This window comes from Dicentrarchus labrax, unplaced genomic scaffold, assembly GCF_905237075.1.
Source record: "Dicentrarchus labrax unplaced genomic scaffold, dlabrax2021, whole genome shotgun sequence".
Taxonomy (NCBI): domain Eukaryota; kingdom Metazoa; phylum Chordata; class Actinopteri; family Moronidae; genus Dicentrarchus; species Dicentrarchus labrax.
This window is the reverse complement of record NW_026136708.1, coordinates 10,568,542-10,595,539: the sequence shown is the minus strand read 5'-3', so window position 1 is coordinate 10,595,539 and position 26,998 is coordinate 10,568,542. Positions and strand designations below refer to the sequence as shown.

At 42.3% G+C, this 26,998-nt stretch overlaps 1 protein-coding gene across 9 annotated transcripts; it reads right to left on the bottom strand.

Moving 5' to 3' along the window:
* Positions 1–44: 44 nt before the first annotated feature.
* On the bottom strand, positions 45–26,319 carry map7b (microtubule-associated protein 7b). Of its 9 annotated transcripts, none has more exons than XM_051408121.1 (20): positions 26,177–26,319; positions 13,180–13,344; positions 12,977–13,054; positions 12,087–12,250; positions 11,019–11,136; positions 10,378–10,479; positions 9,804–9,914; positions 8,854–8,949; positions 7,520–7,639; positions 6,030–6,202; positions 4,963–5,102; positions 4,496–4,725; positions 4,209–4,359; positions 3,949–4,108; positions 3,604–3,708; positions 3,473–3,523; positions 3,344–3,377; positions 3,084–3,201; positions 2,815–2,993; positions 45–1,962 (listed from the first exon to the last, which is right to left on the bottom strand). In XM_051408121.1, the coding sequence occupies exons 1-20, from the start codon at positions 26,220–26,222 to the stop codon at positions 1,952–1,954; spliced, it is 2,352 nt and encodes a 783-aa protein (XP_051264081.1). In that variant the 5' UTR covers positions 26,223–26,319; the 3' UTR covers positions 45–1,951. The 9 variants fall into 9 exon arrangements, with proteins under 9 accessions (XP_051264081.1, XP_051264076.1, XP_051264075.1 ...); XM_051408116.1 differs by lacking the exon at positions 26,177–26,319 and adding an exon at positions 20,862–21,908 and having other exon boundaries at positions 3,084–3,198; XM_051408115.1 differs by lacking the exon at positions 26,177–26,319 and adding an exon at positions 20,862–21,904.
* Between the last annotated feature and the right edge of the window lie 679 nt (positions 26,320–26,998).

The window sequence follows — 26,998 nt, the reverse complement described above, 5'->3', positions numbered from 1 at the left end:
AGGATGACAATCATTGCACACATACAACATCAGTGAATAGGTAATCAATTCAAAAAGTTTTACTAACTTGCGAAACAGTACGGCTGCAACAGTTGTACAGTGATTTCATTTTTACAGTGGTTCAATGATCTCATACACAGCCCCTCTTCGGAAGTAAAGGGCTTGTTAATTTTCAAAGCCTCGTCAGTCTTAGTAAAATATATCAACTTTTAAACAATTTATAGGATATCTATGTATAATGTCATTTACAAGTGATTTTGCTTCTGTTAAAGCAATACATTTTCAAGTTACCATGTTGATAACAATGCTATGTACTACTGGCAGAAACCAGCACTACATAACCAAAGACATGCTTAATCCTTCTGAAGTTTCCTTCCATTTTGGTAGAACGGCAAGATTTGAACATGAAGAGGAAAGTAAGTGCAAAGTTTCAGAACAGAATGCGAAGAAAGATGAGAAAAGATGGAATATCACAGAAGTGTAATGTTTGGGTTGCAGGGTTTTACTTGAATCCCTGTCATGAAAACCTGTATGAACATGACATAGCTCTTGTATGACGATATAACAGACAGACTCACACAGCATTTTTAGCATGATCTTTCATACTTTTAACACATCAAGAAAAGAAAGCCACTGGAGATTATGGGCGTGGCCAGAATGCCATACTGGGAATGCGTATATCTTCATTTCAGTGAGGATGAGTACAGACAAGTCACCTCATTCTTCATACGATGCGGTAAGGCAAAGGAACATCAAAATAAGCAGCATTTATTCTTAAATCCTTCATCAAAAAGATCAGATCTGCAGAGTTAACAATAATTCATAATTATTTTAATCCATTTTGTACTTTGGCCAAAACAAAAATTAACACAAGGCAGCTAAGCTACAGTGGAGTCCTCCAACACTGCCCACCAGGTTACACGGTGCGACAGGACGTAGCATGCAGCACTGACAAATGAAAGACTTGACGTCAAAGCAGATTTTCTTTTTTTTTCTCAATTTGAGCAGAAAGTAAAGTAAGGATGAGGACGAAACAAAGAATCACATTTTTATCTGTACAGCAATTAAATAAAACTAAACAAAAAAATCATAAGTTTACAACCTAATTCTCAACTGAGACAACAGTATTTTCATTTTCTCATTATTTAACTCAAACTCCATGATGCTCCAACGCCCCTGCCTCACCCCAATAATAACCTCCAGTCTTAAACACTGTAGACACAGCAAAAATATATTACATGACATGAACTTTCCTGCAGTCTTAATACAACTTCATGCACTGATATCACTCCTACATCCCATCTCTGGTGTAACATTTCAGAAGCAATGTTGAAACATTACAATTACGAGATTCCAGATAAAGAGAGGAAATGCGTTAATGAGACCTTGTAATTCGGAGCCTGTTGTGCGAGTTCCAGTTATAAACGTCACTGATTTTGTCAGTCTGATTACAGTGTGTTCAACAGCGACAGAAAAAAAACTCTTCAAGTATCAGGGCTGAAGACTTTACAGCTGATCTCAGTTTACATTATTATTAGTCTCTCATTCACACACACACAGAAACGCACACATCACAAGAGAGTCACAAGGTGGAATAGGCTTTCAAAGCCCTCTTGTGATTTCAGGACTTTTGCTTCAGAATGAGGGGTAGTTGGGGCTGTACACGGAACATTATGACCGAGTGTAATCATGTTCGGAGACAGGGAGACGGATCTGTCCCCCATAGAGTTTGTTGAGGGACGAGTAACTTCTCTCTGGAGATGCATTAGGTAGATCTTTGGAGACACCATCTTTGGGAAATGGCTTCAGTGCTCTTCTGTCGTGGGGAGGGTCTTGGCTGTGATGCTGCGACTCCTTCCTTTGATTTAGTCCAACAACTCTGTGTTACCTCTCTCTGACCGTCTCACTTCCTGTCTCTCTAGGCGTGGAATCATCTCGGTCTATCGGGGCATCAGGCAACATCTGAAAACAGCAACAGAGAAGAACGCCAGCTGAAAAACTGTATGCGCTGAAGCTACTTAGTCCAACACATTAATGTTACATAACCTGTACCTCCTCTTTTACTTGTTACTAGGATGATTTGATGACTGCCAAAATGTCTTTCTTTTTACCTGGTCTGATGGTCTTAAAATTGAACACTGACTAGTATTTTAAGTTGCTCTGGAAAGCACCATCTGCCAAATTTCACAAATGTAAATTGCAATGTAAATGAAGCCAACTGCCCATTTCAGCTAACAATGGAGGTACCGTGTGTGACGCTCAGAGTTAAGAAAAAGGACAGATGAAGACCAGGAGGAGAAACAGCGAAGAAATAAAAGTAAAAGCCACACAGTTAGAAAACAGGAAATGTGTGATAAACTTGCACCTGTCATGTGAGAAGCATCAAAACAAAGGTTTAAGTCTATTGAGTCAATGCAGCAGAGGCTGAGGTATCTTCATTTTCAGTCTTTAGTACGGGTGATGGTCCAGAGAAGTTGGATCCTACATTTCCCATAATGCAACTTAATATGGTTTGATTAGATCCTCCATGTGATTAGGCACACATCACCACACCAGAAATGTTTATTGCAGGTTTTCTAGCAAAAATGATAAGTCTCAAGCTCACACCAAGATATTTTCACAAACTCTGGAAAGCTCCTTCCAGAGCCACAGTAGACAAAATACAAAGATTTTCACAGGCTCAGCAGTAACTCACACCAAAAGCTAAACACAGTGAGCGACATCCTCTGTAAATATATCAAGAGAATAAATTAATGATGATGAAAATTAATAGAAGCAAGTGCAGAAAGAGACAGAAAGAGAATGCTTATAGACCTGGTCCCTGCTGGGCTGATATGTCCTCTATTCCACTTTGGGGCTTTAGGAGACCGTTCTCCCGGAAGGCTACGACAGGAACTCTCTCTTCCTCCTGCTGCTGCTGCTCCTCTCCCTCAGGAGGAGACAACCTGGACTGTGAAGGCAGAACAATCACCTCCTCAAACTCCCCGTTCTCCCTGGAAAAACAGAGGATGGAAAGGAGAATTATTCAAACTGTTACCCTCACTACAGTCATGGATTAATGTGACGATTTGCATAACATTTACGTCTGGTCAGGATGGCTCAGTGCGGTGGGGTTGGGGTCTGGGTCGGGGTCAGATTGGCGACCGTTGCTGTTGCTATTGTGTGTCGGTGACACAGTCACTGCAGATGGGCTAGGAGCTGCTAAAGATAAGAGAAAATCAACACAGCAGTCAGAACGACTAGAGTGGATATATGACACAGGAACGACAGTAATAATTCTGCAGTCGTTTATCAAAATAATGGAAGAATGTAGAAATGTATGATTATAGAAAACATTAGTTACCTGTATTGTCTCCATTCCTGTTAGGGACAACTTTCTAGAGATGGGAAATAATAGAAAGAGAATGAATACTCTAGAACAACATAGACTACTCATGGTTAGTTAGTTCATGGTATTTCTTTTAGCCGTTACCTTCTCTGCTGTGTCTGAACGTCTTGTTCTCTTCATGATCTCCTCCAGACGCTGATGAGAAGAAGAGTTTTACATGCACTGTGCATGAGGAATAATATGAAATATTACATATGTGCGTGAACATGCATCACCTTTTTCCTCTCCAGGCGTTCAGCCTCCTCTTTCTGGAAGTGTTTCTCTCTCTCCTGCCTCAGTCGCTCTGCCTCCTCTCTCTGTCGAGACTCTTCCTCCTCTTTCTAAAACACACACACACACACACACACACACACACACACACACACACACACACACACACACACACACACACACACACACACACACACACACACACACACACACACACACACACACACACACACACACACACACACACACACACACACACACACACACACACACACACACACTTATTTTATTGTGAGATTGACAGATTTCTAGGGTAGGTCTGCCAAGTTCACTTATACACTTTCTCTGACCTGTCTCTCTGCCTCCTCTCTCTCTTTCTGTAGTCTCTCTTCCTCCTCCTTTCTCTCCTCTTCCTCCTTTCTCTTTCTCTCCTCTGCCTGACGTTGCGCCTCCTCCTCTCTCTTTGCTCGCTCTTCTGCCTTACGGCGAGCCATCTCCTCCTTCGCTAACCTGTACAGACACGAAAATGAATCACAGCCAAGGATGTAGATACATACACCAGTATTATCCAACTCCTTGCACTGTCACACATATTGACATGTCAGCGTACCTTCCCTGCTCCTCCTGTTGCCTGCGCTCCTCTTCCTCTTTCTCTCTCTGCTCGCGGGCCAGTCGACGATTCTCAGCCATGATACGACTCGCCTCCTCTGGATCTGTGGTGCCTGCTGAGGGCTTGTAGGCTGGAGGACTGCTTACACTCTCTAGAAAGCATTTTAATTTAAATTATAAGCTGATAATCCTAACGAACATTAGAAAAAGCAGTTTACCATTCCCAGCTTATTCAGCCAGTAAAAACCGTGATAATTGCACATTAGGTGTTGGAAAGTGGTAACTGACCGCTGGCTGCTGCTGGTGTCTGCTCACTGTTGGTCTTGTTCTGACCTAGTGGCTGGGGTCGAGGCTGAGGAGGACTGAGGACCTGCTCTTTCTCCTCCTCTTCTTGAGCTCTGGTGGGTTGAGGGATTTCGGGTGTGATCCTGAAAGGTCGAAGGTTTCCAGGGTCCTCTGGCCCCGGAGACTTCAGCAGTTTGGGGGTCGGGGGCCGCCCTGCTGACTTTTGTGGAGGCCTGTGTGCAGGAAGGAAATTAGCATTTGGCTACAAATTACTGGCTAAAATAGTTTTCATGGAACTTTGTTATCTTACCTTTATTCAACAGTAGTAAAATAAGCTCAGCATGAAAAAACAGTCACATATATACTTGCCCAAAACCTTGCAAAGCTGTGACACCCTCTTCCTGCTCCAGTATATCACAAATCTGCTTATGTACCTCACTTAATCAGCTGTCATATGGGCGTTCTCCTACCTGCCAGGAGAGGGTGCTGTCTCTTTGCTGTTCTTCTTGCCTGGAGAGGAGGAGTGCTTGTTGGGGGGCAAAGTCAATATGGGAGCCAATGGGAGTGACAGATTGCTCCATGACTTCCTGACATTATCACGGTCCTTATGCTATTGGTACAGGAGATGGAGGGAAACAAAGAGATGAAAGATTACTATTCAAAATGGGCAGGATTTCTCTTCATTGAAGTGTCCTACGCAACACACAAAGTAATCAGGTAGTACAGAAGGTGCCCAGATTCAGGTGCCCTACTAACGGTAGAGGAAGATGATCAGTAACAGGATTAGACTCAGACATCCTTCCTTTGGCTGTGCATAACCTCTGGCACCAAGCAGCGACACTAACATAAATTACCCTACTGTAACTGCCAGAATTAAAAAGTCAACCTTTTCTCACTCCCACTCACAAGATATCTATTATCTCCTATTTGCAGAGAAGATGAAAACGATTGTAGTTTGATGTGAAGGGAACCAAACCCTCACTCACGTCATTACTAACCTACAGTACACTGTGCCTAGACATTATGGCACATGAGTGGTATGAGTGGTATAACCGGTATATCACAGGTATGCTGGATTGGGTCTAGATTAGGAATGTGTTTGTGTGGTCACTGTGTGGAATAGAAAGTACAGAAGATGTCCTCCTTCTAAGACCTTAATGGAATAAGCTGCGACACAGCAGCAGACAGATGGACAGTGGGTACAGTGGTGTGTGAGTGTAAGGAGCAGAGCAATACAGATACTCTGATATATTGTGTCTGACTGATTTGGGACATCATCAACATGAAAATGATGAATAAGAGGAAGAGGAGCAAAAAGCAGTAAATCAATTGTGAGTGTGCGCATAATAAAACGCCCAAAAAATGATGTGTGTGCACCACAGTTGCTCATGCACAGGCTCACAGAGACAATCTGTCAACATCAAGATCAGATATTTAAAGCAAATAAAATCAAGGAGGTTATAAGATAAGGTTAAATTATTTTTACATTATCAAAATATTCAGTCAAACGCAGATGCAGGTTGATGACATAACCCACCTGTGGGCCGCCGATGGTCCTCCTGCGGGCAGTCTTGGAGGAAGACGAGGCCGTCTCCCTGCTAAGGTTTCTCTCATGGCTGCGGCAGTGAGGAAGTGGCTGGGCCTGCAGGGCCTTGAAGGACATGGAGCCCATGGGGTGGCAGGACACTGAGCGAGGACACACAGGCATGGCTAGGGTGATGTACGAGGTGGGAGTTCGGAGCGTTTTGAGGAAGGCATTGATCAGGGCAGTGTGAGGATTTATGGAACGTCAGAGTGTGAGGGTTTGATAAACAGGAGAATGGAGCAGGAGAACGGAGCAAGCGATCGGGAAAGAGGCAGGAATGACAAGGATGTCAGATGAATTAATAAATGGAAGCCGTGAGTTTGGTAGGACCAGCGGAGGATTGAGAGGATTGAAAAGAAGATGTTTGGTAGAAACAGAGAAGAAGAAAAAGAAGGCATTAGTGCTACTGACTGGAAGCCCAGCAACTATACAAGCTAATATACTGCAACCATCACTTGGGAATTGTAGGTCAAAGAAATTAACGTTGTGTTTTAAGAGAAGTATTTAGTAGGGTTGATTGGTCAGGTTAAAGACTGAGAAAATGTTGTTTTGCCAACTTTAAAAACCACAACACAATATGGAAAATGTTCCATTCACTTTGTGCTATATGACTTCTTTAAGGCATCTAGATAGGAGTGGTTTGGAAAACCAATCCTCACTCTAAAAACTCCCAGTGGTGGAAGCATCTCTACTTTGTCATTCAGTCAGACAAAAATACTGATAATGGATGCATTAGACACCAACACCACACAGAAGTGAGCATGCAGCAAAATACACAAAACATACGCAAGAAGTGCAACTTCACACACTGCAGACAGTCTTGAATATATACATGCGCAGGGTAGAGAAAGACATATGATTGTGTTGTGTGAGTAAATGTGAGTGTGATCTTGTGTAGTTGAGTGTGATTATTCCAAAAAACACACAAGAAAAACAAACTTCCTTTAAACAATGGAAACAGTTAGAAATACACAAGAGTTGGTTGAACGCACGCACGCATGCATGCACGCCACACACACACACACAATCTAGTCATTGTTGCCATGGTAACAATAGAGGGAGACAGGGAATGATATCTATAGGGGAATACTTCCTGAACAGCTTGTGTGGGTGTGTTGTTGTTGTGTGTGTGTGTGTGTGTGTGTGTGTGTGTGTGTGTGTGTGTGTGTGTGTGTGTGTGTGTGTGTGTGTGTGTGTGTGTGTGAGCTTTGAGTGCCTGATACAGGCTGGTGAAGGAAGTTTCAGACGGTGTAATGCTTTAAGTCTGGCCAAATCTGATTAACATCCAAAACGGTTCTAGTCAAGAGACCAAATATATAAGCAGCACAAACACATGAGTTGTGATTCCCTGTTTTGTGCGCACTTGACAAACTCATCCATTTCACTGGTTACTGGCCGTAAGAGCCAGGAGGGGTCTCTCATATGGGATGTGTATACATTACCTGTTTGGTCTCCAGACAGACTCATGGCACTGCGGCTACGAGCCAAGTAGGAGTGTGTTGGCTGCTGCAGGCGGTTCACCACGTTGCTCTCCCATGGCGTCAATGGAAGACGGCGCAGGCCTGAACACACACGTAACATTTGAGGTTTGATAACGACTAAAACTATTAACCACCCACTGATTAGCCTAAGCAATCAGTCAAAGCAGATTACAAATGATGCACAATTACTGTATTTGTTACCCATTCCTTCCCCCACACTGCATAGCAGTGTAGGCAAGGGCTAAAGTGAAGTGGTAACCATGCACAGGCCGCTTTGTTACACCTACACCTGCATGCACCAGTTTGTTAATTATAAAAAGGAAGCAAAAGGCCTCGAGTGAAGCACAAACCAAGAGCAAACACAGGGAGGAGAGCATTCAAAAACAGTGAGGAAAGAAAGACATATTGCATCTGCTTTTTAAGACAATAGTCTTCACTTAAGCCTGCTTCAAGAAATCTGTGAATTAACCTGGCAAAAAATTTTAAGGAAGGCCGAAAGCTTTTATGCAAGTAAGTTCAAATATTTGGCCATGCAGAGTCCTTGGTACCTGGGTAGGGATGTTGTAATAGTGCACATAATGTATAGCTAATTATCTGCTATAGACAAAGCAACAATTAATTAATCTTCTTGATAACCAGATAATCAGGCAAAACATGCAGCATTGCTCACTTTGATAATGAAGCAGAGAACAGGTTGCAGGTTTCAGAGTGAGAGGGGAAGATACAAATGGGCTGGAAACTGTGCAAAGAAGTTCAGAGTTTGTGTTACACTAATTAAATGTGTGATGTTTCTCTTTGAATTTGTCTTGGCAGCATAAAATGTGGCACATGATTACATTTTACATGTATAATTATGTGTATGTCCAATTGTTGAAATGTGGGTGTTGATTTGTCAGCTGGGATAAAAACAGCGTTACAGTGTTCCCACAAAAACAAAAAGATTATCCTACAGAGGATTAGAGAAAGGGGTCACGCTAGAGGAAAAAAAAAACTTGATCCCTCTGATGAAATACAGAGAAGTGCTAACGCATGCACATGTACGGAATAGTATATGCTATTAGCCGAGTGGGGACCCTGGATTTGATTATCATACTATGAATATTGTACACATCATTCTGTATGTAGGTCTTCTTAGGACTACCAGTGTTTTCTTAATTGGAGTTGGACAGTATGCATGGTAATCACAGTTTCTTTGGAATTCCTCAACAGTCTCTAGCCCATGATCTTTTTGCTTTGCAACATAGTGTGTAACACAGAATATGTGGGACCAAACTGCAAAAGTTCCCAGAAAACACCTGTGTTTTTGTGCTGGGTGGTCTTTCCCTGGTGTAGTCGGGGTTTGGACTGAGCTTTGCTAATGACAGGAGAGGAGGCTGTTCTCATCTGTAAGCCTGTCAGCAACATATGAAAATTAAAGAAATATGTGATCTATTTGTTAGAGTAGCATTTAAAAATGTATATATATATATTTCAAAAGAAACTGAAGAAAGAAAAAGAAGATTGTCTGACATTCTGGGAATTATGTTGAGAATTAGATGAGGAGAATACCAGGTCTTATAACTGCCGTTGAATATGAAGATTCAGCAGAGGCCCTGTTAACTTAGCTTAGCATAAAGAAAAAAAGGCGGGAAATAGCCTGGTTCAGTCTAAAGGTAACTAAAACCTACCAGCACCCCTGCCACTTACTAATTTACAAAATTATATTTTGTTTATTTAATCCGTACAAAAGTTGTAGTAAAAACAGCAGGTAGTGGTTTTAGAGGGTTTACCATTTCTTGGCTGGGCACAGTGACTTCCTGGAGACTCAGCTGCCTGGCAATCTCACAAGACCTTCATAAAACCACAACTTGTCATTGATATACTCGCTTTAGAGGTGGTGGTAGGCTGCTTTTTTACATTCAGGTTTAAGTTGACTCTAGCAGTTTCCCCCCCTTTTTATCCTAAGCTAAGCTAACTGTCTGTAGCTTTAAATTTACCATAAATACATAGGAGTAATACCAGTCTTTTCATCTAATTCTTGGCACAAAAGGGAATAAGTATTAAAATGCTGAACTGTTGTTCCAACGTTCCATTTTTTGTCCACATCAATGTCACTGCTCCCCTAAATCGCATTTAGTCAACAAACACAAATTACATAAGGTGCAGCCAAAGGCAGACCATCACAAGTGGATACTATAATGAATAATACTTGTGTTTCTTTACTACTCTTCTTTACATTTACTTGTGTAATGTTCATTTCCATTACCTCGATCTGGTGAGTGTAGGAGTGTGGCAGAGGAAGAGGAGAGACGCTTGGTAATAACAGGGTCTGTGTGTTTGGATAAATTCATCGTGGACACTGACCGCCTGTCAGCATCTAGAGACAAAGAAGAAACATGATAAAAGCAATTGAATGGCATGTTAAATAGGTGGACTTAGAGATAAAGAACATGGGAGGAAAGACAGCTAGAGCCAGCAATCTCTCTTTGGAGGGTCACTATAGTCTATTTTGGTTAAATCAGGTTAGAAATGGAAAATCTACCAACGTGTTGCTAAAGGGAGAAACATATTAGAAAATGAATTAGTGCTAAATGGGTCTTATGTCATCTAAAAATTAAGCTAAAATGGTTTGAATGACAGATCCTGTGTCTCGGGATATAATTTTAAAGTAAAAACTGGATTGCTACATGCAAATAAAACAACAAACACTAATCATGCCATTCACATTGGCCTACATTTACACTAATGCCAGTGAGCTAAAAACGGGGCTGGACAGTTACAGTGCTAGAGCCAGCGGTCTAACACTGGCTGGCTAACTGACACAGTGCTATAATATTCACATTGGGAGGTCATTCCGTATCTGCGGTAGAGACTGAAAGCACTCTGCATGTGCTCCAGTCCAGCAAGGTCGAGTGGATAGAGGAAAGCCGACTCGACAAAACCTGGACCAGGAGGGGAAAGGACAATGGCAGAGAAACAAAGAGTGGACAGGAGATAGAGGGAGATCCGAGAGCGGGGGTAAGAGAGAGAGAGAGAGAGAGAGAGAGAGAGAGAGAGAGAGAGAGAGAGAGAGCGAGAGAGAGAGAGCGAGAGAGAGTTTGAGAATAAGGAAGAGAGAGAGAGGGGGAGAGGCAGAGCAGGGTGTGAGTCAGCAGTAACAACAGAGGCCAGGGGATCTGAAAAGTTCATATACAAACATGGCAGAACAATTCTGACACGCAGAGGCTGGTAGACATATTTACACAGGAGACACACTGTCAGTGATCAGGGAGATGAAATATCATAAGTGTTCAATAAAACTAAAAGCACTGGTACTTTCAGGAGGAACACAATACTGGCTCAACAATACTCAAAAATATTCTCAAACAAACTGGAAGACTGTAGGGCAACATGTCACTTACATGTCAACGTACTGTAATACCTGTGGGACAGAGTAGTGTACTGCAGATACTGTACGTAGGTGTGTGATGTGTGAAAGTACCGGCTGGTGTGCTGGGAGTGTTTGTGTTCAGTGCCCCTCCCCAAGACCATCGGTTGGGCTTCTGCCTGGTTCTCTGGCTCCTTTCCAATGTCCGACGTATCACCGCCTCATGACGAGCCTTCAGTCACAAAAACAACAACAATACTGTCACGTAATCAGCATGAACAAAGACTGGAGCAGATTATTGATCATTTTCTCTGAATGGACATCAGTTGTACAAGTACCTGGCAGATAAAATCAAATTGTGATTACGCAACATGCTAAAAAGGAAAGCAGTTTATCTTTTTAGTACCCAGAATTAAGACATTTTCTAGGCTGCTGCAATGCCAAAAAACACTGCGACAACACACTAACGTCAGAACTATTCTGTGGGTCTCTCAACTGATCATCGTTCCAAAGTTCATTAAATCAATAACCTAATTAGAGCATGAACTCCCTCTGACGTGATTTCCAAACTCCCCAACAGGAGACGTAAAACTCCTTTAATAGGACATTATGCAAAGGCATTGTTGGCTCCAAAAAACCTCAGACTAAACAAAACTCCACACAGTTAATGTCCAACTTTTCACTTGAAATATTCTAGTGTTTAGTGTGTTATTCCCATTGCTCGGGGACTCTGTAATGCACTTTGGGTTCCCTTGGATCTGAAATGTGCTATATACATACATTTGCCTTGCCTTGCCTTGCCTTGCCTTAATAATAATTTTTCCTTGTTTTGGTGGTGAAGTTTTAGGATAATTACTTAAAAAAAAACATAAGCCTCAATTCATGGTGGTCACCAACTGCTCTTCTCACCTCAACTTATAGCCTTTGACAAGCTTCATTAACTTCTGAAATCAAGCCCAAATCAAAGGTTCAAAAACAAAACAAGAAACAAGAAATATGTATTTCTGTATAAGTTTCCCACTGAGGGAAGGTGCATGAAGCGTTTAAATACAGACATTTATTAGCCTGTTCGTGACGATGAGAATTATTGTTGTTGCACTGAAGTTGTCCGTGCATGTGTGTTTACGCGAGGAGTGACAAGATCATGATGCACAAGTGTGTAAAAGGCCATGTTAGTCAGACCTTGTCTTCCTCCAGTTTCTGCCGTCGTTTCTCTTCCACGGCAGCCCGTCTCTTGTCCTCCTTTATCCTCTGCTCCTCTAGCCTTCTCCTCCTCTCCTCCAATTGCTTCTCATAGTGCTGCCTAGCACGCTCTTCACGCGCCTGCCACTGGGCCTCCTTGACAGCTGAGCATGGTGCATGCACAAGCACACACAAACACAGTTAAAACACAGTTAATAATGACTTGATGCACGTGCATTAGTGTGTTCACATGGGCTCGCATGCGAGAAAAAAGAAAAGAAATCATACATATGAACAAACACATCCCACATGGACACACACACAGGCTTACAGCAACAGTGTGATGGGTCAGCTGGAGATCATGTGACTAGACTTGAGCTCTCAACACAAATCCCTCTGACCCTCAGCTGGGGCCAGAGGTTTGACCACTGCACAATACTATGAACACAAACACACTTCAAAAATGAAAACATACAAACATAAATATGCCAAGACCTTCTAAAAACCCAGTTGTTAATATGCGTTAGCCTGTTCATGAGGATGTGTCACTTGCACACATCCAAAACATTAGCCTCGCTAAACCCTGCCCCATGGCCTGACCCATTATGTAACATTGGTGCCATGGCAACGGGGGGGTGCCTGGCTTCTGCCTAGACTTTATGTAACAACCAGAGAAACGGGCACATTTCCACAGCTACACACAGAAAGACAAAAAGGAAAGTGAGGGATGCATTTAAAGCCTTTTACACATTAACATACAGTCTACTCTCTGTCTCTCTCTCTCAAACACACACTCACACTCTCTCCCCCCCCTCTCACACACACACACACACACACACACACACACACACACACACACACACACACACACACAGTTAAAGAATACCCACCATTCTGTTTCTCACGCTCCCCTCGGCGCTCACGCGCTAATCTCTGTCTCTCGTCAATCTTGTTGAAGAGTAATGAGTCTGCAACACAAATAACTGTTAAACAGCAGAGTCAACTACTCCACAACTGAGTTTAATGTCTTATTATGATTGTTTTAACTTCAGAGAAATATTTCCCTGTATATTGTTATGCCAGTGTGACTTGCCTGTTTTCGTGGCAGCATTGTTACTGGGGCTGTTGCTGGTGGTGGTGCGAGTCGGGGTGGGGGTAGGGGTCAGGGTGGGAGTGTAGGTCTGCCCAGAGCCCGCAGAGCTGGGGCGGGTGGCTGAAGACGTTCTGCCATCCTCCGATTTATACTGGGAGTAAGACGCTGGGGAAAAAGACAAACCAGACAAGTGTCAAAAACAAAAACTTTTTGAGAAAGCAACCACGAGGGGAAACAAGAGACCAACAGAGAACCGTACATTAGGAAGATCCATCACTGACAATGTTAATGCATCATTTCGAACATGAAGACAGTATTTATTCAATGCTATTGACTTCTGTCTCTCCGATACAGCATAGGGATATCTCTTTCTTGTTAGCAACTGATTTGTACAAATAACTGCAATATAAATAAGAAAGCAATTGCTGACTGATGTCCTTTCACTTCTGGCTCTAAAGTTATACTTTTACTGGAAGAATACAGAGTGTTTGATCATTTATACAGTATCAACCTCTTCTTTTAGCTATTGGATCATTTTCTTTTAATATGAACATAGATGAAAATACAAATTTACAATATGTGTTGTCACAGGCCATAAGGTGCCAGGAGGTCTAGAATAGTGTGTGTGTGTGTGATGTATCAAAAAAAAGAGTGAGAAAAACAATATGCGAGTAAAAGAGGAACTGAACAAGACAAATTATGTGAATGAAAAATACTGATTAAGAAGAGGGTGCCCAAACAAACCTAAAGTAAACCACCTTCAGCCTGGCAGTCGGCATGTGCTGCCTCTACTGTACTCTCAAGCTCTATTTTTGGCAACATTTAGGGCTTGTGCAGTATAACCTGACAGGAAACAAAATGGGGTAAGATGATATATATTGTGTTCCCTGTATCCTCAAACGTTCCCGGTGTGTTGCAGTGTTTTCACTCAGCTCAGAGCGAGGCTATTGATTAATGGTGGTATCAGGCTCAGGGTGACTCAGCACTTTCAGGGCAGCCTCCTGGACACAGGCACAGAGCTTAACATTGGGCCTAATGCACAAACAGATGAGCCTTTCCCAAATGCTGTAAAATGGGGTAAAACGCTGGCTTAATTAGTCAAGGCCAAACGGTATTATAGTGGCAAACATTATCACAATCTGCAGACAGGGTTCTTGACATGTCAGCGAGAGTTAGGTCTCCACAGAGACCAATATGTCCCAGAAAGTCGAAGACTAAATTAAATGGTTTCCCCAGAGCCAGACTAAACCGACATACTACAACACGTGGAATCTACCTGAAATAGCACAAGCTACACACCCTATTCTTTATTTTTAGACATGGTTTCTTTATCTCTTCACTTCAGTGACATGTTAGCTCAGCAGGGGAATTAATGATGCCGATAGAAGAGGAGCAAAGTTCAAGTTTCATATCCACAGTGGACACTCTTACACCTGGATGAACAAGCTCAAGTGCACTGGGTTTAAATGTAACAATCAGAAAGTAAACTGCATCTCCATTATGCATAATGAAATGCTACTACTGACGTTCACCCTCAGCTGAGTTTTGTTTGATCAGATTAGCCTGAGATATTTATGCGTCACTTAAAGTGTATTCAGACACAAAGGACTGAGAACTGCTGTACTGAGTCATGTGTTATACTGTATATACTGCTATTGCTGTTTGTCATATAGACTAAATAATATCTTAACTGAATTCGAGTTAATGAATCGAAATTTGGAAAAGCTAGGAACAGATGAAGGCCTAGGAGGACAGACCAAACATCTGTATTCAAATTGTATCTTTGACGAAACAATCTTAACTCAAGAGTACACTTACTACCTTTTTTCTGGCCTTCATCACAGTGGATGGAGTTTGCACTTTTATATATATTTTTTTTACTTGCTGCACTGCTGAGCAGTTATGAAATTACTGGACTTTTGGGCCGCTGCAACCAACAAAAGGCAAAAAGAGATGTTTTACGGTAATTTCACAAAGGACATGTTGGACAAAGACAAAAGATGTGAGGTCATAGCTGCAGTGGTATTGCATGTCGCAGTCTATGGGACATCAACAGAGGTCTGTGCACAAGTATTAACAGGTCTACCCAGCCTCAGGTGCACAAGCCTTGGAACTGGTTTCATAATGGCTATTGTTATAACAGGAAAGGTGGGGCTGGGCCAGGTTATAATAATGTCTGGTCAATGTATTCCTTTCCCTAAAATCATTTTCCTTAAACAAAAGATTAGCTCATGGAGAGAGGAGTTTATTGTGCTGCAGTCAAATACTACACTGGGAATTTGAAGAAACGTGTATCAAAAAGACACACCCTGGGGTGCCCTATAGCTCGTCTGGTAGAGCTGGCCCCTATGTACCAAGCCAGTGGCAGTTTTGAATCCAAACTTCTCTCTCCCCCCCCCCCCCCCCCCCCCCCCCCCCCCCCCCCCCCCCCCCCCCCCCCCCCCCCCCCCCCCCCCCCCCCCCCCCCCCCCCCCCCCCCCCCCCCCCCCCCCCCCCCCCCCCCCCCCCCCCCCCCCCCCCCCCCCCCCCCCCCTCTCTCTCTCTCTCTCCAATCTTCAGCTGTCCTATTCAATGAAGGCAAAAAGCCATAACAAAAAGACACAAATTGAGGAGCTCTTTCCATTTATGCAAGTTAACTTCTAGTGACTGATGAAGTGCACCTTCTGACAAGCTGAGAGGGCCACTACACAATAAGCTAGTGGTGACAGGCTAAGGGCAGAACTACTTTCCTCAATTTGACAGCTTGAACTGGAGCACTTCAGTGAAAAGAGTTGGGAATGCTCTGAACCACACAAATAAGGAACAGTTCCCTTCTTTGAAACGTCTGGCACAGAAACACAAGGACACAGAAGAGAACAAGCGTGATATAGACAAATGGAGACTGGTAAAGAAAGAAATTGCTACATTTACAATGAATTCATAAAATATAACAGTATTATTAGAAAAGCAGCATGCATACATCTAGCACTGAAATGATTCATGGTCAATATAATCTAAAGACCCACTCCCACAGAAACTGTCTGCAAATTCTTGTGGGAACCTCGGATCTTTTGAGCAGGCAGTAGTAATATGATACATCTAGAAAAACAGAGCACACATATGACTAACAAAGAGGGATACCAATGAAAGCAGGTGTGTGCTTTAAAAGCAGTGGTCCTCAACTGGCGGCCCGTAGGCCACATCAGGTCAACCAAAGCTTCCCATCCAGCCTGCAGAATGAAATGATTAAAGTATTTAAATATTTTTATACTTAAAATATTACGAGGGTGTCTGTGGCGAAACTCACAGGAAAATGCTGTATCGAGCTATTTAACTGGTGAACCACAAGTTGACTTTTATTATTAAGTAGTATTCACAAGAAATGCAAATTTTTTTGACAGCTGATTAGTTTGTAATATAGCAGGAAGTAATGAAACAAGGAGCAACCACAGTGAGCGATTACAGGTAGAGTTGCAGGCGATGGGCTGCACTTCTCAATTTCTTAGGGAGGTAACCAAATACTGTCACTGTCATTGTTCACAGACGTATGCCCTGTGCTGCTTTAAAATGTATGTTTATGATTATGAATGAAATTGTATTGTTATTCTAATGTAAATTTAAAATAAATCTATTGTTCTATGTGTGTAGCATGAAAAGACTGCAAACTTTTATTGTACAACATTGTGTTGGATAATGATTTCCTTTATCTTTGAATAGCTAGATGTGGGCTATTCTCAGTATGTGTATGTTGAATAAATGATGCCATGTCAGATGTATGAATGTGTGGGTGTTTGTGTGTAACAACCCTACAGCCATTTCAGCTTTGCTTTACTCATTCTGTGCCAAGTGCTTCCCACTCTGAATTTAAAACGAAGTCTGCGGATATCACTTTACATTGCCTAAACAGAGTCTACCAAATACATAGAAAACCCAGAACTGAGGCCATTCCTACATACAGGAGAGGAGGTCAGTTGAGGTCAAATGGTGTCCTGTGGCTCGGGGTTGCAGATGAGGCTGTGTGCAGATTAGGCAGAGCTGTGTATTGGCAAGACAGAGATGAATGCTCTGAATGCAGGATTAGACTAGGAGTGATCTAGGAGTCATTTTTCCACATCATCTCTCCTTTATCTGCTTCCATATCTCTACAACATGTGCACAGGCAAAATGGGACAGCATTTTTATACTTTTATAACAGTTCATTGTCTCCTAATACACCATCATGTAATGTGGTGAACTTGTTTCTGGTGCAGTTGTTTCCTCCTGCTGCCTCTCACAGCCTCATTCATCTGTTGTAGAGGTCATTAAACACACAAACCTCAAACAGCAGCGAGTATATTTGCCTGTAAGCACTAGACAGCCATTTAACAACCTTTCAAACACCAAAGACTATTTCAGTTGGAGCACAGTGCTAGCTGTGAGAAATGTCCACGAGTGAACCTCTAAAGACCTTGACCACCTTTTGCCATGCTTATACATGAGGTTCCTCCATTTTTAATAAACCAAAGAAATACGTGGTTATCTATGCCACAGAACAAGTGCAACAATATTGAAACTCCAAATTCTTCTAATGAGAAAAAGAAACTAGACAAACTTTCACAACACACTGTAACAAACAATAGCTTAAGAGTGTTTGGGGTTTTCAAATCTATATTGGGTTGACAGTGTAGGATCTGTCTGATGCTTAAGGACTGCAGTGGATGTAAACACCCTTACCTTAAAGATGAATGCCTGTACTTTAACGCCATAGCCATGTTTTATTTCAAGTCATTTCAGAGTACAGAGCCAAAACAAAACGGTCCTGTTACTTACAGACTGCACTGTACTCGTGTTCACTTCCTACCCGGCACAATGTTCAACCTGTGTCGATAGATCAATAAAATATGCAGGAGTCCTGGGACCAATTCGCAAGTCTTTACCTGGATTTTGGTTCATGATTTCAGGGGTGTCAATCCCAGGATGAGACCTGTTTAACCCCTGGTTGGCGTCCCACTCCGACTAGTCAGATCGGAGGGCCAGAATCAACATTCCTACTTCCTGAAAACATCCTACACAGTGGAAGATAAGCTCGAATCCAAAGTCCATGGTGCAGTGAAGGGCATGAAGGAGAAAGCTAAAAGAAGAAATTCCAAACAACAACCCCGAAAAACGGACACCGAAAACTCAAGTTTTTCAGAGTAAAGGGGAAAGCAGGAAGGGAGAAATGGAGAGGGGTCAGCTCTGGTCGGTGTCACTGTCGCTGAGAGCCGACTGAGTGTGAGACAGGTTGTGGCGACTCTCCAACCCCCATCCTTTTGTCCATAAGTGTGTGTGTGTTTATGTGTGTGTGTGTGTTTGTGTGTGTGTGTGTGTGTGTGTGTGTGTGTGTGTGTGTGTGTGTGTGTGTGTGTGTGTGTGTGTAAAAGAGACAGAGAGTGGGACACAGGGAGAGTGTGACTGTTTAATCTGCCCCTCCCTCCCGTAGTGCTGGTGTGTGTGAGCGCGAACACGCTCCCCACCCCCAATCTATCTGCCTTCATTGGCAGTCAGATTAAATGGTCAGAGTTAGCGATTAATGCTGTGCTGTCCAGGCCAGTGGGTAGCAGGCGAGCACACTGTGCGGCTCCTGCCTCCCCTGCAGCCTGAGAGGATTAGCTGCTGCTAATGCTAAGCTAAACGCTAAGCTCCAGCCAACAGAGACGCAAAAGGGGGCAGGGGGTAGTAGGAGTCCTCCTGTCTGAGAGGAGGGTGCTACTGCATTTGTTGCACAGGACAGGTACAAGTTTCAGCTCAGATGATAGGAGGTATATATAGAGTCACTCAGTATGGCTTTTAACACTAAAAAAGACAAGACAAGTCAGACACAAAAAAAGCAAGTTTACTCAATTAATATAAATCAAAACTACATCTCAGCTCATCCAAGCAACTATTAACATAATGTATCCATCCAAACACTGCAAACCAGGTCATGCTTTTATACATATAAAAGTGTTTTTTTTTTTGTAGCTGAGGAAAAAGACTGCAGTATTTCTATCCAGATCATTTGATATGTAGGTTACGGTTGAACTTGACAAAACAGCCTGACACATAATACATTCACTTGGCATCTTTGAAATAAAGACAGTAACACAGCATAACTGTCATTTTTAAATAAAGTGTCACACATTTAAAAAAAGGTCCAGTGTGTAACATTTAGGAGGATCTATTGGCAGAAACGGAATATAATATTCAAAGATACGTTTTAATTAGTGTACAATCACCTAAATAAAAGAACCATTGTGTTTTGTTACCTGAAAATTAGCTTTCTTATCTACAGAGGCCGCCATGTTGATACAGGAACCCAGAATGGACAAACCATACACTTACGCTAGAAGGAAATGTAATTATTTAGTTTCATAATCAGACCAATTATCTTATATTTTTCTTTGTATACTAGTTGTTAGTATAGAGGCAAATAATTTTGTTTCATTTGATGAGGTTGGCTTAGAGCTGAGTAAGACTGGATGACTAAAGCTGATTAAATTCATTAAACATTAATATCTGATCACCTTCCTGTCTCCCTGAGTCAAAGAACCAACCCTTCCTCAATCAATCTATTTCACACGTTAAACTTTATAATAGCACTTGAACCAACAGAAAACCATTAAAAAAAATGTGAAAGGAGGATGAATGAACATAAAGTACATAAGAATTGTGTTAAACTACAGTTGCTCAATTGTGTCACTAAAGTGTCACTGCACAACCTGTTTGCCAGAGTTTTAAAGGGCAGCAGCATATCGTAGATTCAGAGGACCTTGACCAATTTATTATTCGTGTTAGCTGACCCACATTTGCCCAAACCATAAATCCAGTGACTTTCAGATCTAGTCTGTAATACTACAAACCCATAAAACATTGCCTATAGCTTTTTCACTCCCGTTAGTTCACTACTAATACATACTCTAAATGGATTACTGTAACTGAACAAATAAATGAAAATGTAAATAAATAGAGATATTTAAAGTTCTAGAATAAACCCAAAAGAACAGCAGAAGATCAGTTAAATTAGTTTCCACATTTATACCTGCTGTGACTGCAGGTACAAGCTGTCCGGTTGACTGACCGCTCTGCTTACTGATGCATTATAACCACATGCACGTGTGAAGTGGACTGCACCTTCACTCTCATCTGCTGCCCTTGTGTTGACCCAATCTTGCCTTGTCAGCTGGTTTCCACACACCACACACACACACACACACACACACACACACACTGCTTTCTCATCAGACCTGTCAGCCACCTGTCTCCAGATGGCTAAGCTTGATGGGTTAAGAGGAGTTTTCCTCTGCAAGAGCAAACAGTGCGCGCACACACACACACACACGCAAATAGATACACACATACGCTCACTGATGCATAGCAGTATAACGCAATTACTTCTTAGTGTCCAAGCTCCTGACACATATTCATCACATCCCAATAACACATACACATGTACAATTGTCTTCAAGGTTCCACAAAATAAAGATCTGTTTTCAATACTCCTGTGAGTCTCCAGAGACAGGTTAAAAATCTCTCTGGCCCAGTTGCCTCTCTGTCCCAGATACTAATGCCCTCGCTCACTTACACACACACAAAATGTAATAGTTTAAATGAAGCTCAAGCAGCACCAGTACCAGAGCATGCAAATTCATTGTGATCTCCACTTTACAACCCTGTCAGTTGCCCTCTATCCTTTCCCTCCATACCTCTTTTCTTCCTCCTGCAAGCATCTCTCCGTCTCTGCCCCTCCTCTTCCTCAGTGATGGTGAAGAGAGCGGGGATTGCTGAACGGCTGCCTCCCTTCCTCAGCTTCCGCTTGCCCCGTGTGCAGCCACTTCCACCTCCTCCTTGTTCTCGTCCTTTACTTTCTGGCATCGCCTGCCCTGTTGCTAACCCTCGAGCCTGTGGCTAACTCACCCAACCCCTGCCCATCTCACCCTGCAGTGGTAGGTGGGGGGGCAAGTGGTGGATGCCAGACGATGGTGGTGGATGGGGTCACCCCTAAAAGCCTTCTTCTCAGTGAAGACGTGGACAGTTAACAGCTATTGCTAAAAGCTAATTCCACTGGATGCACATTGCTGCTCTGTGTCTGAGACAACAGAAAGAAGGGAGAGGAAGAGAGAAGGAACAGGACAGAACAAAAATGGCAGGAGAGATGGAGGAAATGAAATTATGAAATGAGGTAGGTAAAGAAAAGAGTAAAGAAAAACGTGCAGAGTTGGTGAGGGACAGTGGAGAAACAGTCAAACAGAGCTGTTCACTGTGGCATGTCCACACTGCGATGGCAGTGCCAGGCATAGAGAAAGAGTGAAAGACAGAGAGAGTGCGACCGAGTCTGAGGATGAGCTCTTGTAGTCTGGCTTAGAAAAGAAGACTTAATCCAAAAGACTGGCTCGGTTGAGAGCTGGAAAAATTGCCCTTCTCTGGACTTCCTCACTCCTCAAGAGATGCGGCTGCTGCTGTCACTACTGTTACTGCAGCCCCATTTTCCCTCCTCGCCTCTCTATTGCTAGGCCTATTCTGTGAATGCAAACTTGTCAGAAGCATCACATCACACAGGCACTGACTGTACAGTACACACACACACACGCACACACAGACCCACAGACACACGGGTAACAGAGGGCAGCAGGGCCGTTAAAATATTCAGTGCAAATCCAGCGGTGGAAGGTGAGCCGGTACCGGTAAAGGGTTTCCCTGACAACAGCAGCACATGGACCAATGACGCAGTGGGAAAGCGAAAGAGCAGAGTACGGGCACACTTTAATGTAATGTACACACACACACACACACGCAACTCGGGATGCACTCCTATGCACACACCAAAGCAAACAATGCAGTACTGGAGCTGCCTCTGTGGAAGGGGTGTGTTCATAGAGCACATGGTAGGCTATATGTCCCCGCCCCATTCTGCACTTAAAGAGCCATCAGCTATTTGCCATACCACAGCTGTACAGTAAATATGGAAACCTTTTCATTCATGTCTTGCTGGCTCTTTACAGGAATAGCACACAGAAATATGCAGTGCATCAGTGTTTATATCTGAGCACTGAGCAGTATTGTTGCACTTGCAATGCTTTAATGGATATGTAAGTCTTGTTTTACTTCCATTTCATACATTGCATGTGTAAATGCACTGGATCTGAAAGGGTGAGAAATAAAGAAAGCAAAAAGAGAAGACGTGCTGAGCATTTGAACCTGGCAGAAACACACAGTAGGACAGGTGCCATGGAAGGAAGAGAGAAATGATGGGGCAATAAAGTTATTGAAATCATTACAGGCCATATTATAGGAGGCCTGTCCAATAACAGTGCAAACATCAGCCTGAACAACCATGTGGCATTTGCTTGTGCCGTTATCTCCCATCTACTTAAACAAATACACACAGAGACTAAACAACCAGCATGACAGCTTGAGATCTTCATGCCACCAAGACACTCTGGCTGAAGACAGCAGGGCAACTAAATGATTGCAGACACAACCACTGACCTTAGCTGAAACATTACAGGTGCACTTTTTCTTGTAGTTGGCCTAAGGTCAACTTTTTTGATGCCAATATAGACAACATCTTGGTACAGAGTATTTACTAAAGAACACATCCAATTCTTAGACCCTTCAAACATTTATCATAAAAACTTTGTTCCTTATCTCCTTAGGGAACACATGCTGTACAAACACACATACCCGTATTCATGAAAGAGCAATCTGATCTTTGTCCCTACAGGATAGAGTAATGCTGTAATCCTACACTCCGACTTAAACCGGATAGGCTAGGCTACACACCCTTCTCACACCTATGTGTATAAGAAAGATGCAGACACGAGAACAGATCAAATATTTTGACTGTTGCATAAACACTAAACAGATGCATACTGACATTACTAATAAATGTGAGTTTATTGTTACTTCTTAATCACCACTGTCAACAAATGAATTAAAAAAGCTTTTGCCACATGCATATTTTTAGTATTTGGTAGTGCTAATCAGTTTGTCTTATAGTGAGATACAGACCTAGCTAAAAGCAAATTCTTATCTGCGTTTCCCAAGCTGGGGCCCTCAGTGACATGATGTTTAACACAGTATAAAATACAACAATTCAGTTTTAGTTGTAAAGCACCAAATCGTTACAGAAGGTGCCACAGGACACCTTTCAAATAATCATAATAAAATACCAAAATCTGAATCATCACAGGATGTTCCTTTTAACTTTATTGCTACAGAAGAAGCGACACCTGCTCCATGAATACATAATTTCTGAGGTTATATTGAGATCCACTGTATGTGTGATTAGTATAGTGTAAAGGAGCAGCATCGCTTGTTTACCGGGACAGAGAACTGTACTTCTGATATAAACAGCCAGGCTCGTTCGTGCATATTCATTTTTAAAGAGCAACGGCCAAACAGGAAACTCCAACACTCGACTGGACCAATGATGTAACTTAATCTCAAGTCACGGACTGTCGCGTATGTAGGGCTTGGCCCACTTGTTGTCGTCCAGCCAAAAAGCGTATTGCTTGTATTACAAATAGGGCTAACTAGTGCTGATTGCAAGAAAATGCAACAACCCACATGATGTGGACAAGATGACTAAACGGAGAGGATTAGGAAATATTATCATCATGGTGGTGCAGGTGAAGAGGGGCTGCAGGGAAGGCTGTCCTTCTTGCCAGTCAGGGCATGTGTGAGCAGTACTACTGTTACAGTACAGGTGAAACAATGAGCAGAAAGGCTCGGGGCTCAGTATAGATCTCAAAACTTCAACCAACACAGTTCAAGAAAAGATTGCTGTAGGCAGAACACACCAGCAGGATGAAACAAGATATGTAAAAGTTTTTTAATCACGTAAACAAGGGCCATTTAATGAAATGGTAAAAAATAAAAAAGGCCATGCCTGAAGGGAAGGCGTATGCAGGTAAACTGGAATACATTCACAGTCGGTAACATGACCAAGCTCAGATGTGTCCTGCATTAGCAACAAGTAAGAAATCAAACAGCTGATATAGAAAGAGATATTGAAACCGGTTTTGCCACAGAGTGAGAAAAGATATGCGAAGCATTGTGTGAGTGGAAGATCGCAGTTTTGATAGAACTGCTGATAATCCCTCAGGACCGTGATCACAACATCAGAGCCAGGTTCAGTCTTGTGGTAAAAGGTGCAGTGGTGCAGCGCATTGTGAATCTTAAAGCTCACAGCAGCATGGGAATATAAGATAAATAATGCATGTGGAGGTTGTTTATGAATATTAAGCTAGAAACAGAACTGAAAAGCTTGAAAGCATCATGTTACCGAAAATGGATGCCAAGGGTTGGCAGCAGAGTCGAATTAGACGGACAATATTTTTATTTACTCCATATTTATAGAATATTTTCTGGTTTCTTTAGCTCACTATGACAGTAAACTAAATATATTTGGGTTGTGGACAAAACAAGACATTCAAGAACATCATATTAGGTTTAGGAAACAGTGGTCAAGGTTCTTTTCTCACCATTTTCTAACATTTTATGGGCCAAACTAATAGATTGATCGAGAAAACAATCGACAGATTAATCGATTATGAAAATAATCCGTAGTTCCACATCCCTAACTGAATGTCACAAGGGATCTTCAAATCAGAAACCGCTCTTCTCCCATCATGAACTAGGCTAATACATCTATATGAAAGACTCCCTGACAAAATACGATCTTAACATTTCATCTCAAACTTTAGTCTCACTTTCTATAGTTCTGAAGCAATAGTGAAGCTAGTTCTTACTATCACATGTCAGAGATTTTCACTACCATAGGAAAATTTTTTTAAATAAAAGGTGATTAATATTCAAAAGTTAAACAAACTAAAAAAAAAAAAAACATTTTCCAGTCAGTAGCTCAAATGCTCAAACCCCAGAAACAACAACAGACCAGCGTACAGAGTCAGGCTTGTTGCACTGCTCTGATAACAAACCCAATGGGTGATGTCACAGCAGGTATTTTGCCATTAACAGCTAATGGACAACACCTGTTGTGCCATTATTGTATACAACTGAGGCAAAACATGCAAATAGGCTTCCACTTTTCAAATAACTGAGAATTGTGCACCACCACTGCACCTGCCCCTTTTTAGATTCAGCACTAAATTATATATAATTTAAAGAAAAAAAATTATTCACATTATTCTTGTTTATTTGATTTTGGCGACACCAGTGGTGATAAGTGGTCAATGCTTTGAGGCTTTGCTCTTAAAATGCAAATGATTAGACTGACAGCAGCTACCAAACCAAACACGCCCATTTTATTTTGCTTTTAGGTTTTTATATAACATATAAGGATTAAAATGACATGCCACCGGACAAAAAGGCTAATAGAAAAAGCAGCTTAAACGGAGAGTAGTGAAGCTATGAGTAGCCATTTTCAGTCCTAACATCAGTACAATAAATGACGACAGCCGCGAAACCATAAATTAACAGTCTGGACCACAGGTGTGCGGTTGTCCGGTGCTCCACTAAAGTTTGAGGAGTTAACACGCTTGTCCAGACTGTGGACAGAATAAAACATGTTTAAAAACACTTGAAAAAGTCTGAGAACAAAATTGTAGCCTGAAGACACATTATAAAGCCAGCTACTGCCACCCGAAGAACCAGCTTTCTGGTCATTTCCATGAATTCACCTGTCACGTCGGCTGAAGGAGCGCTCTTCGACGAGTTGACAAAATGTCAGCAACAGGTGTCTGTCAGCGCAGGAGGAGCTCGAAATGTCTTTTAACGACTACGGTCAAACTAAAAACAGTTATGTGGGTAGTTTAGAGAACTTGTCGTGTTTTTATTGAACGTAAAGCAACCGGTTGGGTGAGTCGGTTGATCGTTAATCCCACTCCCGTGACCGTCCCGGCTCCGTGTACTTCAGTCTCTTCTGTAATTCACCGTCAGCGTTCAAACACAAGCCGAACTGAAGACCCTGCGCTGAGCAGTGCCTAATAGTTTTAAATCACAGTTTGTTTGGGTAAAAAGTTTAATACAGTCAACTTTTCTGTCGGTAGGAACTCACCTTGGGACTCGGGAGGAGATGCGTCGCTGCCATCCTGGTCCGCCATTTCTCCTGACGTCAGCTGAGAGGGATCAACGGCAGGAACCGGAGGGACCTGCGGGAGGGATCCTGAGACAGGCCGGGCACCCTCCCCCGGACAGGTGGGGGACGACACCGGCCAATACTTAATCTAGGAAGCGCAATAGTGTGTTTATAATCTCACGTTAGAGGCCAAATAAACTTTTCTCCCACTATTAGTCCCAGTCATTCCCACATTTACTTCATATTGGGCATTAAAGGCACCTTATAACCCAATAAGTGTTACCTGTTAAAGTGTAGAATTTGTATTTGTGCCTACCTAACTAAGATATTTGGCTAATCTCTGTTTGAATAATGATAGTAGTACTGCTTTAAAAAAAAAAAGACTGCTTGGTAAATTTAAGATGGAGCAAGGCGCATAAGTGAAACTACATTGCCTCAGGTCTGTCTAAAGTAGGCTATTGTGCTGACATCTACTGGCATTGTGGGAGGTTTATGCTCCGCAGGCTGTAGATTATTGGTTTCAAAACAAAAATGTTCATGGACTAGCTGAATTTTGTTGAAGCTACACAAACCAAACCTAACACTAAATTTAGCCTTGACCTCTGAACCCATATTAACTAATCCTGAGTAATTTACTGCAGTAGAGCAGCACATGTGAGACAGAAAGAGAGATGCAGGAAGACAGGATATTTTTTTACTGCAATTAAATGTGAAATTAGGGGGAATAAATTAAGGCAGGGAGTGGGAGGACGGGGGTTGTGATGACAGTGATGTCAGGTAGCTTTATACTGAATGAATTGT

Bases quoted from the DNA above. Each gene is read 5' to 3' on its own strand.
- map7b (XM_051408115.1), bottom strand. From the start codon at position 21,030: ATGCCAGAAAGTAAAGGACGAGAACAAGGAGGAGGTGGAAGTGGCTGC. The intron at 3,709-3,948 runs GTCAGAGAAAGT...TGTGTGTTTTAG, and splicing joins GAGAGGAGGCAGAGAGACAG to AAAGAGGAGGAAGAGTCTCG. The intron at 3,378-3,472 runs GTAACGGCTAAA...TCCCATCTCTAG, and splicing joins GTTCAGACACAGCAGAGAAG to AAAGTTGTCCCTAACAGGAA.